This window comes from Adiantum capillus-veneris, chromosome 4 (assembly GCF_014529385.1).
Source record: "Adiantum capillus-veneris isolate H3 chromosome 4, ASM1452938v2, whole genome shotgun sequence".
Lineage (NCBI taxonomy): Eukaryota > Viridiplantae > Streptophyta > Polypodiopsida > Polypodiales > Pteridaceae > Adiantum > Adiantum capillus-veneris.
In genome coordinates, this window is record NC_140934.1 from 37,178,510 (window position 1) to 37,195,622 (window position 17,113).

General features: G+C 42.3%; 1 protein-coding gene across 4 annotated transcripts in view; it reads right to left on the bottom strand.

Annotated features, from left to right (window-relative positions):
• Window positions 1-9,109: 9,109 nt before the first annotated feature.
• DEG15 (protease-like protein) overlaps window positions 9,110-17,113 on the bottom strand; it is a 67,476-nt gene continuing 59,472 nt past the window's right edge. Inside the window, exons 3-14 of one of the 4 annotated variants that reach the window (XM_086510385.1) lie at window positions 15,932-16,070; window positions 15,769-15,834; window positions 15,390-15,479; window positions 15,165-15,308; window positions 14,942-15,073; window positions 11,495-11,598; window positions 11,308-11,393; window positions 11,129-11,223; window positions 10,249-11,056; window positions 9,928-10,105; window positions 9,764-9,858; window positions 9,110-9,645 (exon numbers count right to left, since the gene is read on the bottom strand). In XM_086510385.1, coding sequence (XP_086366511.1) covers window positions 9,344-9,645; window positions 9,764-9,858; window positions 9,928-10,105; window positions 10,249-11,056; window positions 11,129-11,223; window positions 11,308-11,393; window positions 11,495-11,598; window positions 14,942-15,073; window positions 15,165-15,308; window positions 15,390-15,479; window positions 15,769-15,834; window positions 15,932-16,070 — 2,239 coding nt within the window. In that variant the 3' untranslated portion in view covers window positions 9,110-9,343. Of the gene's footprint in view, window positions 9,673-9,734; window positions 9,859-9,927; window positions 10,106-10,248; window positions 11,057-11,128; window positions 11,224-11,307; window positions 11,394-11,494; window positions 11,599-14,941; window positions 15,074-15,164; window positions 15,309-15,389; window positions 15,480-15,768; window positions 15,835-15,931; window positions 16,071-17,113 lie in introns of all 4 variants that reach the window. The other 3 variants (XM_086510383.1, XM_086510384.1, XM_086510386.1) reach the window with 3 other exon arrangements.

A 17,113-nucleotide genomic window follows, 5' to 3' on the forward strand; every position in this document is an offset into this window, starting at 1 on the left:
CACGCATAGGCATCACCATGGCCACCTAATTGATGCACCGCATGTTGGGAATGACAGAGAGAACTCGTAGCAACCAGCTAGGAACCTCCTCCTCGGGTGACCCACCCCAAGAGGAGGATGCACTCGAGTGTTCAAGGGCAAGAGCCCTAGCAACGTGAACACCAGGTGAGCCCAAGGTGTCCCTCTAGAGTGTGACTCAACGGGGATTCGACCAAAGCCTTACCGTTAGACCAACCCTTTTGGGACCCCGAGTTTAGTTTTTACTCGTCGACGGAAGAGAGCGCCCTTGATTTTGCGAAAGAGCCGTTGATCCCATGGTTGGGACCCCGTGGCACTTAAAGCTGAGGCTCTACAACCTCCCCACCGCTCGCCATGCAAACGTAGAATTACTTAGAAAAGTCATTTAGGGACCCTTCCTACACCATATTTATATTACTAGGCAGAGACTAGATAGGAGGACAACATTGTTGTAGATCCTTTTGTAATTAGCTTATGGATTCCTTATACTTACGCTAGACTTATTTACTATAAGCATTATCAAATGCAGAATGTCTCTTCTTGGTTTCCATATTGAAAATTTCATCAATCTCCCCCTCAAAAAACCTCCAACATGTGTCTGCTCAATATGTAGAGGCTCGAGGGGAGGGAGTGGGTAATGAAGAAGCTTTGAGCTTCGTACGGGTTCATGTCCCGGGACATGCAAAATCCCCCTTCAGCTTCGCTTTCCCCTTTCCTCTTTGCCGCGAGCTCTGCTTTCGTGCCCCTCTGCTGACTGCTCGAAAACATAGCAGACTCAATCTATGAGAAATTCTCCTATTATAACTCATGAATTGGCATTCTGGTCAAAGACAACAAGAAATGGAAATTTTTTATGGAGTCTCAAGAAGTGGAACTAGAGGATGAAATGCCTATGGACATATCCCATAGAAATTAAATGTAGTATCCCTACTAATGCTCATTCTTCATCGAGGGCAGTGGAAAAGGGGAAAAGCTAGAAGGTTTAGCATTTGGAATGGCATATGCCCAAGATGCTCTTCTGCAGTAGAGTTTTTACAACACACCCATTTGTTTCCCTATCTAGCCAAAGTCCAATATGCTATGAACCCCTTCACTATTGAAGAACTTCTTCTTGGAGAGTGGGGGATTCCCTTATGAAACATTTGGAGAAGTCTCTACTTGCCATACCTGGTGCTCATAAAATGTTGCTTTGCATCAAAGCTCCTTCGCAAATCCTACTCACTGATCCCCCCTCTCAAATTCATAAAATTCTTTAAGTGGCAGGAAAACGCACTTACGTGCTTGATCCTAGTTGTGATGCATTCACATGCTCATCTCGGAGGTGCAAAATAAATGATACACATAAAATTTACATAAAATGACCTATATTATTAGATAACTACATTGCAACTATCTCTCAAAAAAATATATTTCCACATTTTTAATGTTAATGCTCATGTACATGCAGACATGAGATCTTGCATATGAAACATGCAATAGTAATATGCATTTCTTTTTTCCCTGTAAGAAACATGTCATCCACATACAGAAAGAATGGCTGAGACTCTTACAAAGACCATGACTCAAGTATCTTCTCATACCAAGCAAATGGCGACACTTTGAATGGATGACCTTTATTTTGTTCTTTTGTAACAAGGCTACTATGTTTTGCATTGCTTACATATTCTCGTGTAACAAGGCTACTATGTTTTGCATTGCTGACACATGCTCATGTAGATCCTCACTCAATTATAGTCTCTAGTCGCTTACTTTCGTTTTGTAACAAGGCTACTATGTTTTGCATTGCTGACACATTCTCATGTAGATCCTCACTCAATTATAGAGTCTCTACTCGCTTACTTTCGTTTTGTAACAAGGCTACTATGTTTTGCATTGCTGACACATTCTCATGTAGATCCTCACTCAATTATAGAGTCTCTACTATGTTTTGCATTGCTTACTTTTGTTCCTTTGTAACAAGGCTACTATGTTTTGCATTTTATACACATTCTCATATAGATCCTCACTCAATTATAGAGTCTCTAATTGATGTACAAGTCGACTTAATGCAATGCCAATGCACAAATGCTACAATCCATAGCAAGGATGCCACTAGTACGGCCGGCTGCCTTCGGCGGCCTCTCGCTCTCCCCCCCTCTCTCTCTCTCTTTCGCGTGCAAAGGGGCTTCTTTTAATTTTGGACTTTAGCCTTCAGGTCGCAGATTGCGACACGTGTAAAGGGCTCCCCCTTCCGCCATATTATGTTAGTAGATTCTTCAATACTAGCATACCAAACTTGCATAGAAGCCCCTTTTGAGTTTTGTGCCAGTGAAATGAAACTCTCTGCCATTGCACATACTTGAAAGACCAATACAAGTATTAAACATTTATATCCAAGTATGACTACCCAAAAGTGTAGCCAATTAGAATCACACAAGTTTTGAACTAGTCGATAGGCGTTCTCTCTCTTGAAGAACAGGTCTTGAGTTCAACTCCTCGTCGGCTAGATCTTTAAGGTCTCTCTCATTGTGAACACTAAGTAGTAGTAACAAGCTGACTTTGGCATCACTCAGAACTTGAAAAACATAATTTTTGTCATTTTTCTCACTCTCAAATGTGCAACGGAAAAGGTGAATCAAATCTGATACCGCGAGCAAATCTCCTCTGTGTGCGATTGCCCATCGAACAAGCCACCAGCGCAACACCTGCAAGCAATGTCGTCTGTGTGTCGACCCATTGCGCACGCCTCAAGTGCAACACCTGCAATGCAATGCAAAGGGGAAGCGAAAGGGGGAGGGCAGAGAGTGAAGGGCTAGAGGAGGGAAGTGAGATGCATAAACGCGAGAGAGAGAGAGAGAGAGAGAGAGAGAGAGAGAGAGAGAGTGAAGAGATAAGAGATAAGAGAAAATGTTAGAGAGTAGTATAAACCCAAAACAATGGTAATACTTTGCAATGACTGAATGATATAATACAAGGGGGGGTCCATGTATTGAGTCCTCTAAGTTTTCCTATTCAGTATCCAACAAATTGCACCCAATAATTAGATAGGTGACTCGTAAACATGCCACATCATAAACTAGCCCAACGGACCAAATCTATCCCTTGATTGGGCATATAAAGGAAATTTGACATGGTGGGCACAACACGCGTTTGTCATGGTCCAAAAGGTATGTCTACCTTAGGTACAACCAGCCAAAGCCACAAAGTAGCCCTCCCTCTCTAATCTACACCTAGGAGATATTGAAGCCACCAACGGACATGAAAGTGTAACTCTAACACCCCCTCCCAAGTCCTAGACGGAAAACCAATCCAAGAGAGCCAACATGAAAGGATAATTCTGCATGTGATAGAGGTTTGGTGAAGATATCAGCAGGGTTAGCTGACGCAGGACAATACTCTAGTCGAATAGAGCCATCCATGGCCTTCTCACGAACAAACTGGTATTCTATTTCTATATGCTTGGTCTAGGCATGAAAAGCCGTGTTCCTCACAATGGCTATACAACTTTGGTTTTCAAAGTAGATCATGGTCATGTGCTGCGGGGCAAGCCAATCTCACGAAGTAGTCTTCATAACCACATTGACTCTCATACTTGGCCTCTATGGATGATAAGGCAATGGTAGGCTGCTTCTTACTGCTCCATGAAATCGCCCTGGAGCCAAATGAAAAAGTGTAACCTGTAGTTGATCGTCTTCCATTTGGATCAAGAGCCATTTTTTTTAAATCCAATTGAATTGCACAAGCCACCCGACAACATCATGGAAGAACTATTGTAAACTTCACTTAAACTTACGATTAAGACAGATTTTCAAAAAAGTATCCTTTAACGGGTCAAGCATTGCAACAAAATTAGGGGTGCATAAAATCGCTTTTTTGGGTAGGTTTGGGAGGATTTAGTTAATGTTTTGGACATAGCTTTGACTTTTAACTACCCAAAACTCTTTGACCTAAGGGCTACAGGGGCTTTTCCACTATCCCTTGGGCTCAAGTATATGGAAAAGGATTTGATGGGGTAGGGAATGGTCATTTACTGACCATTCCCCATAATATTGACGGCCCCATGGTGACCGGCGGAGGCCGGGAGCCATGGTGGGAGTCAATATTATGGGAATGGTCAGTAAATGACCATTCCCGGCCGTCAAGGTCGCTGGGAGGGGGGCCAACAAACTACCATTGCTCGCGTATAGTTTGCAGCAAGTTACAGTCAACGAGCTCAACCGGTTGCATGCACAGCAGTGTCAGAGCACACATGTCAGGTAGAGCCCACTCGCCTTCATAGAGAGTTCCCGTTGCTGACTTGGCATATTTTCATTGATACAGTGGTTAATTACGGGTGCTGACACGGTGTGCAATCATTGGCAATGATTGCAAGGAGGTTGACGGATTTATTACGAGTGCTGATGGGGCTCACGTTCATTGGCAATGACTGGAAAACATTATGTGCGCTAACTTGTTAAGCAGCCTGTATGTTTCCTTGAGTTGAGTTGGCAGAGCTTAATTGAATGCATGACAAGGACATTCTGTGTGCTTATCTGGCAGCAATCGGGCGGCTAGTGGAGTCGATTCCGCTCAGGAAACGCCAGGGGATGGAGGGCCAGGATCCCCTGCCCCGCGACCAACGACCTTGACGATACTCTTGTGGCCCAAGCCTTAAAAACTAGGATAAATCCATCCAAGTGTGATTAAGCCTTCTGGGCATAAAATCCAAGTCTAGTCTAAACTAAGATTTTCATGGTGATGGTGAAGTACACTTACTTTTTGGTGCACAATGAGGAAAAAGTGGAGGAGCCTCGATAGTAAAAACCTTCTTAGGACTCATGCTACTCTTTTATGCTAGTCTATTATGACACTTCGAAGTGTTCCATAAATGCTACATAAAGTCCATAGAGAACTCATCTAATCTCTTTTTTTTTGCGCCACATTCTAATCTCATTCTAATCCTTGAGTATGCATGATGGGCGTCTAACAATCAGACACATGCATTAGGTATGCTTTTATTGTTTAACCCATGCCCATGCACTTTACTATTCTCCACACTTGCTTCAACAACAACCAAAGAAAAAGATGAGGCATTTTTTCCCACTGGGTTTTTTCCCTTCTTTTCAAATTTTAAAAAACTAGAGTCTCATCATCAGGCAACACATGGACGAATCATGACAAGCGATGTCATATATTAAGATACTCCCAAGGCACCCTACTCAACGAAGCGATAACCTAGTCATGATAGAGGGTGTCCCTTGCAAAATCCGTTCCTGGTTGTGATTAAGTTTGGACACGAGGGTGCTTCACTTGTTAGCCTCAATGACACTTTGAGGTACATAAACCAAAAAACCTTAGGAAGAAGATGTTCAACCCAGTGGCAAGATTCTAACTATAAACACATAGGCAATTTCCACCACTAAAGGACAACCTAGAATGAGTTTCGGTCAAGGTAACCGCTTACCATTTTTTGAAATTTATTTCTAAAGGTTGGTGGCTACTAACTTCGTTCCCATACTAACTTCATCACCCATCCACATTATGGTTGTGAATTTACAGTTGGGCATATAATTGCTCCACACTGCTACTCAACCAGGCAAATGCTCTTCCATGCTCTTTTCCCGAGTATAAATCTTAAAGAAGGCAGTATCAAGCCATATGTGGCTAACTTTCATCACTAGCCCTCTCAAGCATTAAGTTATGACTTGGTAGTTCATTCCCACAAGTCTTCCAGACTTCACCTTGGAGACCCTATCCAAAGTAGTTTCCACGAACGGACTCAATAGATCGGGGGGAGCTATACGCTCATACAAGGGTTACACATGCCAATTAGGGTTTGATCAACCATGGTAAATGGAGATAGTGATGGTAAAAGCAAAGACTGGGGCCTAATATGGCTATATGGAGTCTGCATCACTTGGAGCCCTAGTGGACATATTCTTTGAGTGTTGCGGGAAATTTTGTGAGAAGGTTAAAAGACTAGTCAGAGTGGTTTGTTAGCAAAATTCAACTCTGAAGATGTCCAATGTAGTCATATAGTAGTTTATTGGAGTAAAGATAAAGAATAGAGTGAGCATACAAGTTTGTGTCTTAATTTAAGCTATCAGTTGCAAATATGGAGATAAAAGGTGTTATGGGCATTGCTTGAGCATTGCATATAATTATTATGATATTTCTCAAGAGTTCAAAGGCAATGCTAGATGTGATGTAAGGCTCCCAATTTATGCCTAGACTAGTTATTGTCCGCCCGAAAAACTAGTTTGAAGCCTTGAGTATAAGTATCACTTTATAATGTGAGAGGGTTTTTGAACTAATTTCAAAGAAAGAACTCTCCTCTCCTTGGCAACAATCTCAAGCTTCAATAGATAGTAAACTTGGTTGTATCTTTGTTGAGGCAATGAAGAGCTTATGGCCTTTTTTACTCTCTTCTATTCTCAATTGAGCGAATGTGTGCTTTCTTTTTCACACTGCAAGTCTTCTTACGATACTATTTGCATGCTTGTGTATGTGTAGAGAGAGAGGTGATCTCTCCATTTCTTGCATGTGCTTTCTATCGAGTGTGTGCATGTGCATGTGCTTCTTTGTGCATTCCATGCTTGAATGTATGCGTACTTTTTTGTTTGTAAATTGTTGATTGAGTATGATTGGTCTAGCGAGTGGGATTGAAAAGAGACATCTCCACCATGATACTCTCGTCATGAGTTTGTGGCTAGGTAGAGTAGATCAAGATTTGTTGCACAACAAATTCTTCCATATGCAAGTATGGTTTCTATCAAGCACTAACCTAGTAGGCTAACCGGATTGATGGTTTAGAGAAAACGTGTGAAATGGGTATTGGTCAATTTTGGTCTAGAAACCGGCAATTCAGTCTTTTGGACTTTCTAAATTATCATAAATGCAATCGCATATATGCATGTAATGAGCATCTATGCAAATCTATATGAGCATTATGCAAGCCATTGCCAACACTCCTTGAACATTCTTATAGCTCCTTGATTTACATCCTCACATATTTCTTTGCAGTTCGGTTGCAAGAGGAACGGCTAGATAGTTAAGCCAAGTGCATCAATCATCAGGATATGTGCTATCTTTATGAGCATTATGCAAGCCATGCCCAACACTACTGGAACATTATTATGGATGCTTGAAGTACATTTCTTTGTAGGTCTGGTTGCTCATTCTTTTCGTATGCTTCTTCAGTGACATTCATGTCCTCCTTTTTCTAAGAGGATAATAGGTAGGATCAATCCTGATCTATCATATGGCCTTTTGTTGAGTCATGTGCCCCTCCATGTAGGTTGGTTTTTTAAACTGTTGACCTCCCAATGATTGACAAAACTGTCATAGCCACCAAGTGCATTGATTGGGGATATTACGAGAAGCTTTAGTCTCATCAAGATGACTTCCCTCTTGATGAAGAGTATATAGTAAAACCAATAATCAATGCTAGTAGAATGGGAAAATCTCATCACACTTTCAATACATCATCCATTGTTCATTTATCATCACCACCTCGTGTTCTTTCTCCTCCTCTAGCATATTTGGCCTCAAGTGGAAAAGTATGCGTCTTTGAGTAGTCTACAAGAGAAATATCAAAGTCTATATGTCTAATACCCTCTAATGGGATTTCTATGATTGTGTCTTGAGTGCTACATAGGATTGGAGAAATCCTTGCACCTCTCATTGTATCCTAACAAAGGAGGAGATCCCTTACAGCATGTAGTTCCACCAGAGGCTTCATTCATGATACTTTGTGACTTCTCAAGTGAAAAGACACAATGAAAGATATGGTTCAAAATTGCCAAACAAGAATAGAAAGCACCTAATTAATAAAACAGTTTTGTTGTGATGCTACACACACAATAATCAAAGCTATTTCAAACCTTGGATCATGGAACTTGAGAGCATAGTCTTCTACACAAGGGAAACAAATGCATGGCTGGTGGTTGCTACACCAACCATTAAAATATTATGAGTCAGACATTACACTAGACCCTTAAATCCACCCGTCAGACTACGCCAATTGCAAGAATCCCTTTCGCATTCAAAACCAGCCCTGAGAATTAAGCTCGCTAGAACCCCAACTTCCACAATTTTTCTCATTTTTTCTCTTCCAAGTATGTGTTAGTGCTTTTTGGCTTTCTAAACCAAGTCTTAGTGAAAAGGAGGGGCATACATTTGGATATTTTGTTATTATTTTTACTTAATGGACCTACCTTTGCATATGAAGCATTTGGATTTTTTAATTTTATTTTATTTTACTTTTCTCAAGTGTATAAATGGACCCCTTCATTTAGGAGCCTCATATGACTTCCTTTTAGTTTTTTTAAATTCATAGGGCCAACACCTTGTTTGTATTTTGAACTTGAGCAACTCAGAAATTCATGGCTAGACAACAAACAAATGCACCACACGCCATTGATGGCATTTCTGGTAAATTTGATAAGCAACAATCAATGCACCAAATACAGGAACCAAAAGAGAGCTCAACATCACCCTTGATATATTATCCATTGGACAAGCCGCATGTATCCAACACTCTACTCGCTTGAATGCAAATTATTAAAGGTGTAAAAGAAGGTGAAGGTTCACTTTGGCATTCTAAAACAATAAAAGGGAAATCAAGCCATGTAAGCCTGTGAAATGAAGAGAGTGACAAGAGACTCATTGGCAAACTAAAACCAAAAGTAGACTTCAACTATTCACATGAAAAGGTAATGTAAGAAATTATAAAATTTTGAATGTCGTCCTAACTCTCTTCTCCTCTGAGGCTTGTAAAATCTTATAACAAGCTTTAAGCAATTTGAGTCACCAGACCTAGCAACTTATTACGCTCATTGACATATGGCCTGGTCTGGACTCCACATGTTGAAACTCATTGAAAACACTGGTATGAACACACAATAGGTGGTTGTCAAGCTTCTCCTAGCCTACAGTAGGGATAAGGGAGCAGCTTAGGTCAGGATCTTAGATCTGAGTCAAAATGGATCACTTGATGTGGAGGGGTGACTGTAAAATAGCTCAATTACATTATAGCTATAGGTGGTACTCTCCCATCTTTAACAGTCTTGACTATGTCTTCAATGGAATCGCATTGAGAACCTTTTCCACGAATTTCCCTTCAGACCGGCGATTTCTTTGCCCAAAAAAAAAAGGAAAGTTTAAAATTACCATTTTTGGCTGCACATACATCAGTTCCATCATAGCCTTGAGTGCAAGACCTTGTGGAAAACCTGAAATCTACAAAAACCCAACCAGCCATTATGAAACTCTTAGCCTTGAAAATTTCTGGAAGTTACAAATTTCCCATCCTTATTTTTTTGGGTTTTGGCTAATATCCTGATACTCAGCTGGGTTCACAACACAATCATAATCGACTGTGGAAAACTTGCCCAGGCAAAAAAGCATTTGAAGGTTGGTTCTCAACGGGTCTTGAAGCTTCATCACTGCTCCCTTTCATGATATGTGATTGCTTTGATAGTTCCAACTTTGTCTCAGCCAGGAACTTCGCAAAGCGCGATCCTTTCTCTGCTGTCTTTAAATCGTTTGAAATATTGCTCTCCCTATTGGGTAGACCAGGTAAAAAGGGCAATACTTGAGTGGGCCTTGGAGGGGTAGGGGGGACCAAGGCCCAAACTGCTGAGAGCTGCTCATCGGGGATAGCCAATGCTGAAAGAACAGATGGATCCTTCAACTCTAAGGGAGTAGAATAGAGTAAGCAATGTTAGTACATCAAAATAACTAGGCAGAAAATATACATTAATTAACCAGGAAAATGCAACCCAACCTCCAGAGGCAAAAGCAAATATTGGCTTCAGAGATGCATACGGTATGCTGAAGTTGAGGTGTGGAATTACAGCACCCCCACTGTGCCTTGCATTGCTGCAAATAACCAATTAGCTTGTTACCAACGTGAGCAGGAAAACTTTAATAATGCAAAAGAAGCCAAACCTCGTCACTAGCCCTATCAAGTGTCCATTTTCATTCACAACAGCCCCTCCACTTCCGCCTGGATGTACAGCAGCTGTGGTCTCTAGCATTGCTGGAAACTCCTCTTGAGGAGACCCAGGCAGGCTACCTGCCCTGACGACCCGAGAGACCACACCTGCACTAACAGAAGGGCACAGATCTGTCCAAAATAGATATTGATGATAAGTATTAAAATTTTAAACACAACTTGAAGTAAAGAGATTGACTTTGATAACCTGAAGGCTGGTGATGAGTATTAAAATTTTAAACATAACTTGAAGTAAAGAGACTGAGTTTGATGACCTGAACGGGGCCCAAAAAGACCATGCCCAATAACAATTGCTGTTGTGCCTGGGAAAGGGCAAATTTCTTCGGGTTGTATTGGCAGTAAGCCAGCGGGAGCCTTGTCAAGCTGCAAGAGGGCAATGTCCAAGGGTCCTCGAGAAATGTAAACGGCCCTGGCATCATACCAAGCGCGGGGAGCTGGATGCTCCAATCTCACCCTGATTCTTCTGTAGCTTCTGTAGTTTATTTCAAAAGCTGGCTGCACAACTAGGCAGTCTTTGGATCCAGAGGTCACTGACTCATCTCCCCGCTGAGTCACTTGTAAGTCTACGTCTCCAACAGGAAGTTGCAACTTTTCAGTAATCTTTTGAAAGCCCTCAGAAATACTGGAACTTTCTTTTGTTGTAACTAAGGGCCATCTCCTGTCCTTTAAATTATGGGTTCTAAACTGATTGGTTGAGATTGCCACCTCACTTAGCGACTGTGAAAACTGAGTTTTTCCAAACCGCCATGGTTCCAACAAATGGGCGTTGGTAAGGATGAGACCCTTGTCATTTATCAACACGCCAGAAGCCCAAGCTCCATCACCAACAGTAACTAACACCACGGAAGCTACAGCCCTACTAATATTTGATGATATGTGCAATTGCTGCCTCCTGCTAATCTTGCCCTCTTCTCTAGCAAAGACATCAGTGCTTGGAAACTCTACTAAATCTCCATAACTTGACGGTTTTGAAAAAGTAGCTAGTCTATGGGAAGAGCATGCATGCAAATCTACTCCAAACCCTCGTAAAGCAGGATCGAGAGCCTCCCATGTAATCACCAGCTGCAAACTCAACGATCACCATTTCAAGATTTTTCAAAAGAGGGAAACATTATTCCTGATGCATTCATTTACCTGTACTTCTGCACCACCAACTTTCTGTCGTAAAGGCCTGGTAAGCATGCCAACAAATGCTCCCTTCTCACTGAACACAGGTGCACCCTCCATTCCTTTGTTGTAGACTTAAATTAGCTATCTTCTAATCATGTTATTAACTGAAAAAAACATACACTGATGTAAGATAGGAACCATACCTGGGAGACAACGCAAATCAGCCATTAACAATGAAGTTTGTGAAGAGACAGGAGGCCAGCAGTTGGCAGTTATGCCCACAACCATGCTGCTGACCAACATTTTTTACTTAGTTCAAGTTGCACAAAAATTAAAGAATTTCTGTTATAATGTAGACAAACAATGTTCAAGGTCAAGTTCCTTTCGCACCTGTTGAAGAAGTGTAAAGGAGACAAGGCTCCAAATGGAGACCCCACAATCAAAAGAAAGTCCCCTTTCTTGTATGACTCAGACAAAACTATTCTGGAGTTTATCTGCATAAACAGGAAGGCCCTGAGCAGCAAACCAAAGGAAAACGAGGTTACATAGCAACATAAATATTGCAAATTCAATATAGAAAGTTTAAGAGCCTAATGGGCCTGTCAAGCATTCCAAAGATAGAAACAGAAACCTTGACAAAGATAGAAACCCTGCACAAGATAACAAGCAAGCCACCAAAAAATAGGAAAAACTCGAAACTAACACTTCTAAGTGACATGCCACAAAAACTTGTGAAGGCTCAAGGGTCTTTCTCTGTTCCAGAGCAATATCTTTCTCATGCTCTACCAACAAGTTTTTTTTTTTTTCCAAAAGAGAATCTTTCTATTAAAATCACCTCAAGGGCACAGACCCCAAGGTAGAATTACATCAGAATAATACAGAGAGAACACCATAAATGGTATCACCAAAAAATAAAAACCTAGGGAAATCTAAGATACAAGATTGCCTCAAATCAAGGCTAGATATGGGGGTTAAGTCTTGAAGACCTCCTAGGCATCTTCAAAGACTCAGCAGACTTCTTAGCACTTTCTACCAAAGAAGGAAAATGCCGCTCATAAGCTGAATTTATGCCTTCGGAACTGCTGCTGATATCCAAATCACTGCCCTGAGGATCAACTGGCGGATCGTGAAAAGCTGGTGAAGAAGTAGTATCCGAGGAGAGAGGAGAAACATTTTTTCTTCTTCTATACACAAAGCTTTGGAGCCTCTGTTCTCCTAGCTTGTCGTCTTCTTTTCTTCCCTTCCTTCCTCCTAGCTTTCTCTGTTTCACTTCTTCTCCTTACCAAGTGATCTTCCAATCCCCCATTCGCATGAAGTGCCTCTTGTTTTGAAGCTTGCTGCCTTTGATCAGGAGAAATCCTGCGTCGAGTACAATCTGCAGCAACATGGCCTTTTCTGCCACAAACAAAGCAGTGACCAGGAAGACCAATGAAGAAAACCCTCTGTAAAATTTCTCCCCCATGAATGGTCGGGAGCGAAATAAATTGCGGAGGGTTCTTTGCCAAGGATGGGAAGAGCACCATCCTAATGGAGATTGTGCAATCCTCATCATCAGGAATCGCAGCATCTCCAACCACAAAACCCATACATCTCCCAATTTCATTAACATGCGGAGAAAATTCTGGAAGAAGTCCTGGGAATCTAGCTGTAACTGCAATTCCACCTACAAGTCCATTTAGATCCATTCCCTGTGTCCATTTGGCAAGAAAGCCTATGGCAAAATGAAAGTCCATAGGGCCCTGTGCTAAGACCTCCATGGCTTGACTTTCAGACTCGAACTGCACCCTGAAGAAGCCTCTCCCGAGAGAGGGGAGACATTCACAATCTTAAAATTGACGTGAAGAAGTGAAGCTTGAAAATAGTCCTTCAATAGCCTTGCTGAGCATAGACTTCCCACCACTTTACAGGCCAAAGAACAGGACTCCAAGCTTACGGTAGATTCGTGAATGGCGCGCAAGGTGTCAGAAGAAAGATGAATACCTATTGCAGAAGCGGAAGGGGGGGGTCGGAGGGCCTCATAAGGGTCTCCTGAAAAGGTTCCTCGAAGAGGAACGTCCGCCCCTGCAGCATCCATCTCCTTCCCAACATAGCTCTCCATATCAATCCTTTTGTAGTTGTGGGAGGGGGGGGGGGGGGGGGGGGGGGGGAGAGGAGGGGAGGGCAAGGGTAAGGAGGCGAGCAGATAGGGATGGACGACGCAGGGATGGGAGGCGAGCTGGGAGGGGGGGGGGGGGGGGCGTATATGGCGAGGGCAGCAGGCAGGGTAGGCGATAAGGTAGGGAGGGCCAAGGGAGGGAGGGGGGGGGGGGGGGGGGGGGGGGGGGGCGCGAGCTGGAGGGATGAGGCGAGGGAGCAGGTGGGGATGGCGATGGAAGCTACCAACAAGTTCCTTCCAGAAAAAACAAATAATTATAATTCTGTAATTATGTCCGACTCTCGTAAGACTTTTAAATTACGATAGCCCCTTCGTGCATGTTGGGGTTATAATTCCAAAAATCCAAAAAACGAAACAGTAATGGCATCTCCCTCTACCCATTGGGCAACGGAGTTGGTACACCACCCTTCGGCTAAGGTCCCCAGGGAAGGAGCCCCTTAACCACGACCATTACAATGCCCAGCAGCATCCATGTGTAAGTTATAACAGAGGATGTGCTGCTGAAACTCTCAAACATCATGAGGAATAAGGCGCACAGATGTGATCTGTAGAGACTCCTTGCCCCTATCACACTGCATCGAGTCAGGGAATGCCATCATGATATAGAGTCTATTGACTATCCTGTAACAAATCGGTCATACATCATCCCGACAATTTGGCAAAACCTGGTATCAACCCTGCAGTCAACGTTTTGCCCTGAAAATTTCTTAAGCTCTCACTTGCCTCCAACATGGCACTACAACACTGCCAGGCAAGGAACTAACAAATATGTACCTAGATGAATCCAGGATAAGCACCCTTAAAGGAAAGTAGTCACCCACAAGACAATATAGCCATCAGCTCCATCATGCATAGTATTGACTAAATACCACGACATCCCCACTAACGTCGTCAGTGCCCAATAGTGGGTGTAGAACTAGGTACTAACATATGCTCCCAAACACCACACACACATGAGCATACATCAACACAAAGTTCAGCGTACTGAGTTTCTGTCATGACTCCGGAGAGCAAGGGCAGACTCAGCCATAATGAAGCCTAGCACTAAAAGAAGCATTAAATCGAAAACATTAGCACAAAAATGAGGGAGTTGATAGGGCATACGCACCACAAAAGATAGAAAGGATTAGCACATATCAACTGGTCGTAACTAGGACGAAAACTTCACAATGTGAAGTCTGCATGTCAGCTCAAACCACTATCTCAAGAGGAGGTATCCTACATTGAAGAAGAGGCTTTGCCTTTTTGGAATCCCTCAACGGTTTCTGAAGAGAAGTGGATATAGTCCAACCCCTACTGCAGCACCAAACTATCAAACATCCAACACTATGCATAGCAAGCCCACTTCCCTACTCCAACCACGTTAATACTGCATGAATGTCATCCACCTTCCAAAAGAACCCCAAGACCAAGGTAATGGAGCTTGCCATTCACTTTTGGAAAGAACCTCAAGACCAAGGTACTTGAGGCTTTCTTTCCACTACCTTGATAGGCTCATCATCAAAAAATAACAAAGTACACCTTGCTCCATTTTTCAGAAGGATAACCTTTGTTTTGCATTCACCTACCCTACAGCTGCTGTGTGCAGAAGTTTTGAAAGAAGCAACAGAAAATGTGCATCCACATTTGCAGAGACATCATTTTATGTCAAGAAAGAACTCAAAACAGACTCTTTATAGTACCTTTCGTTTTGGCATGTCGATGCTCAAGAGAGCAACTCTCGTCATTGCAAAAGCAACATTGTCGGTATTTTTCTCCTCATCTGCAATAGAAAATGCTTCCAATCCTTTGGAGACCAATGCCTGATCGCTTCCCTAGTAGAGAAAACAAAACATGTGATGGGGAGCATGACATGGGTGAGGTGAGCAACCATTCAAAAATTGTAAATAAGGGAGAATGCTCTACTTTGTAAGATAAAGCGCTTGTTCCCGGAGATCGAGAAGGATCCGCATGAGCTAGAGCCCAGCCTACTTCCCAAGCTCCATCGGAACTTCCACCATGGGCATCCAACAAAGCCTGCAATGCTGTTCCAGCTAATGGTACATCCGCCTGAATAAAGTAGGAAAGAATAAGCTATCCTGCTTCCGCCAGGATCAAGCAAAGGATCTGGCAAGCTTGAACAACACCAACCAGGCCATCAAGTTTCGCTGACAGCCAGGATGAAGAATGCTTTGAATGATGATAAGCTACATCCTCCAACCGTCCATGACGCTGCTCCTGCTTTAGATAAAGAAACTTTTTCAGTCAGTTCCCCTTCCAACTAATTCACCTGTTCACTTTGTAAAGTGAACCAAAGAGCCCAATTTATTATCTAACCACTTAAGTGCTGTTAAAAAATCCACTGGAAATTAATGCTTACAGAACCAAATAAAAAAGACGACCATGCTATGTATCACAAAGTAGAAACAAGATTTTAAATGATCCACTCTGTTCATGATCTAAAAATTCACCAAGGAAAGGAACTGACAGATTTTACAAGCACAAACAGAAGGCAATAACGCTACCCAACCTGCTCAAAATGCTCCAAGAGAACATCGATCTCAGCACCAGGAATCAGCATCACGTCCCTTCGAAACTACAAGATAGCACAATACTTATTAGGATGCAATTGAACTTGGCTCGAGCGCCCACAGCAGCATCTATAAAAATTCTATTCAACCGTTAGGTCGCACCTGAGAAGTAGATTCCGATGACAAAGGCAATTTCCGAAGAAAAGGTTCAACGATGGATGCACATGTTACCACTACAGATGTGCTGTCACTTCCATTGGGTAAAAGCCATCCCGATGCTGACAGTGTAGTATCACCTGACCTGGAAAAAACAGGAACCACAAGAACAGTATTTGACACTGAGGCACGCCTAGTAGGCATGCTTTTTTTAATTCCAGCTTCAGAGAGCTTTTGAAGATCATGCGGTGCCTGAATGAACCTAGTTAAGTGTAATATTGCTAACTAAGGCTACAAATGAATGAAAATGATTTCTCCGAGGGGTTGACCACGAACTTCACTCCAGTCCAAGGGCATTTGAATCTGAAGATTGGGAAGTACTCTGATCGAGAATCTTTCCTAGCTGCTCCAATACAAGCATGCGATGTTATTTTGGGAATGCCTTGGCATTACAAAATTCATCCTCTCCCAGATTATGTAAATAAGGAACTGTCCTTTTCTTTCAAAGGGCAGCAGTATGATGTAGATGCAAGTGCTAGTGATTGGCGTATGCCCATGGTCAATCACACTGTTAAAAAAGAAACGAAGAAGTGTCTTTTTGCTCACTTGATTTTTGTCAAAGAACGAGAGATGAGTGGTGTATATGTTTTGTCAAAATTGGATAAATATCGCCTAACTTTCTTAATCAATATCAGGATTGCTTTCCTGACACTTTGCCAGATGAATTACCTCTCTTGAAAGACCAGAAGATCATCGTATTGATCTAATTCCGGACAGTTCACCCCCAAATCAGCCACCTTACAGAGTTAGTCTCTTACACCAAGAAGAAATTCTTAAACAAGTGAATGACCTTTTAGAGAATGGTCTTGTTCGCCCTAGTACTTCTCCTTATTGTTCCTAGTATTGCTTGTTCAGAAGAAAGACGGCACTTTCCGAATGTGCATCGATTATCGTTCTTTAAACAAGATTACGATTAAGAATACATTTCCGATTCCTCAAATTGATGATATTGTACACAAGCTACAAGAGGCATGAATTTTCAGCATTATAAATCTCAAGAGCGGCTACCATCAAATTCGTATTGCTCCAGAAGACATACATAAGAATGCATTCCGTACAGCCTTCAGATTGCACGAGTTTTTATTGATGCCCCTTACTAACGCTCCAGCAACTTTTAATCGAATGATG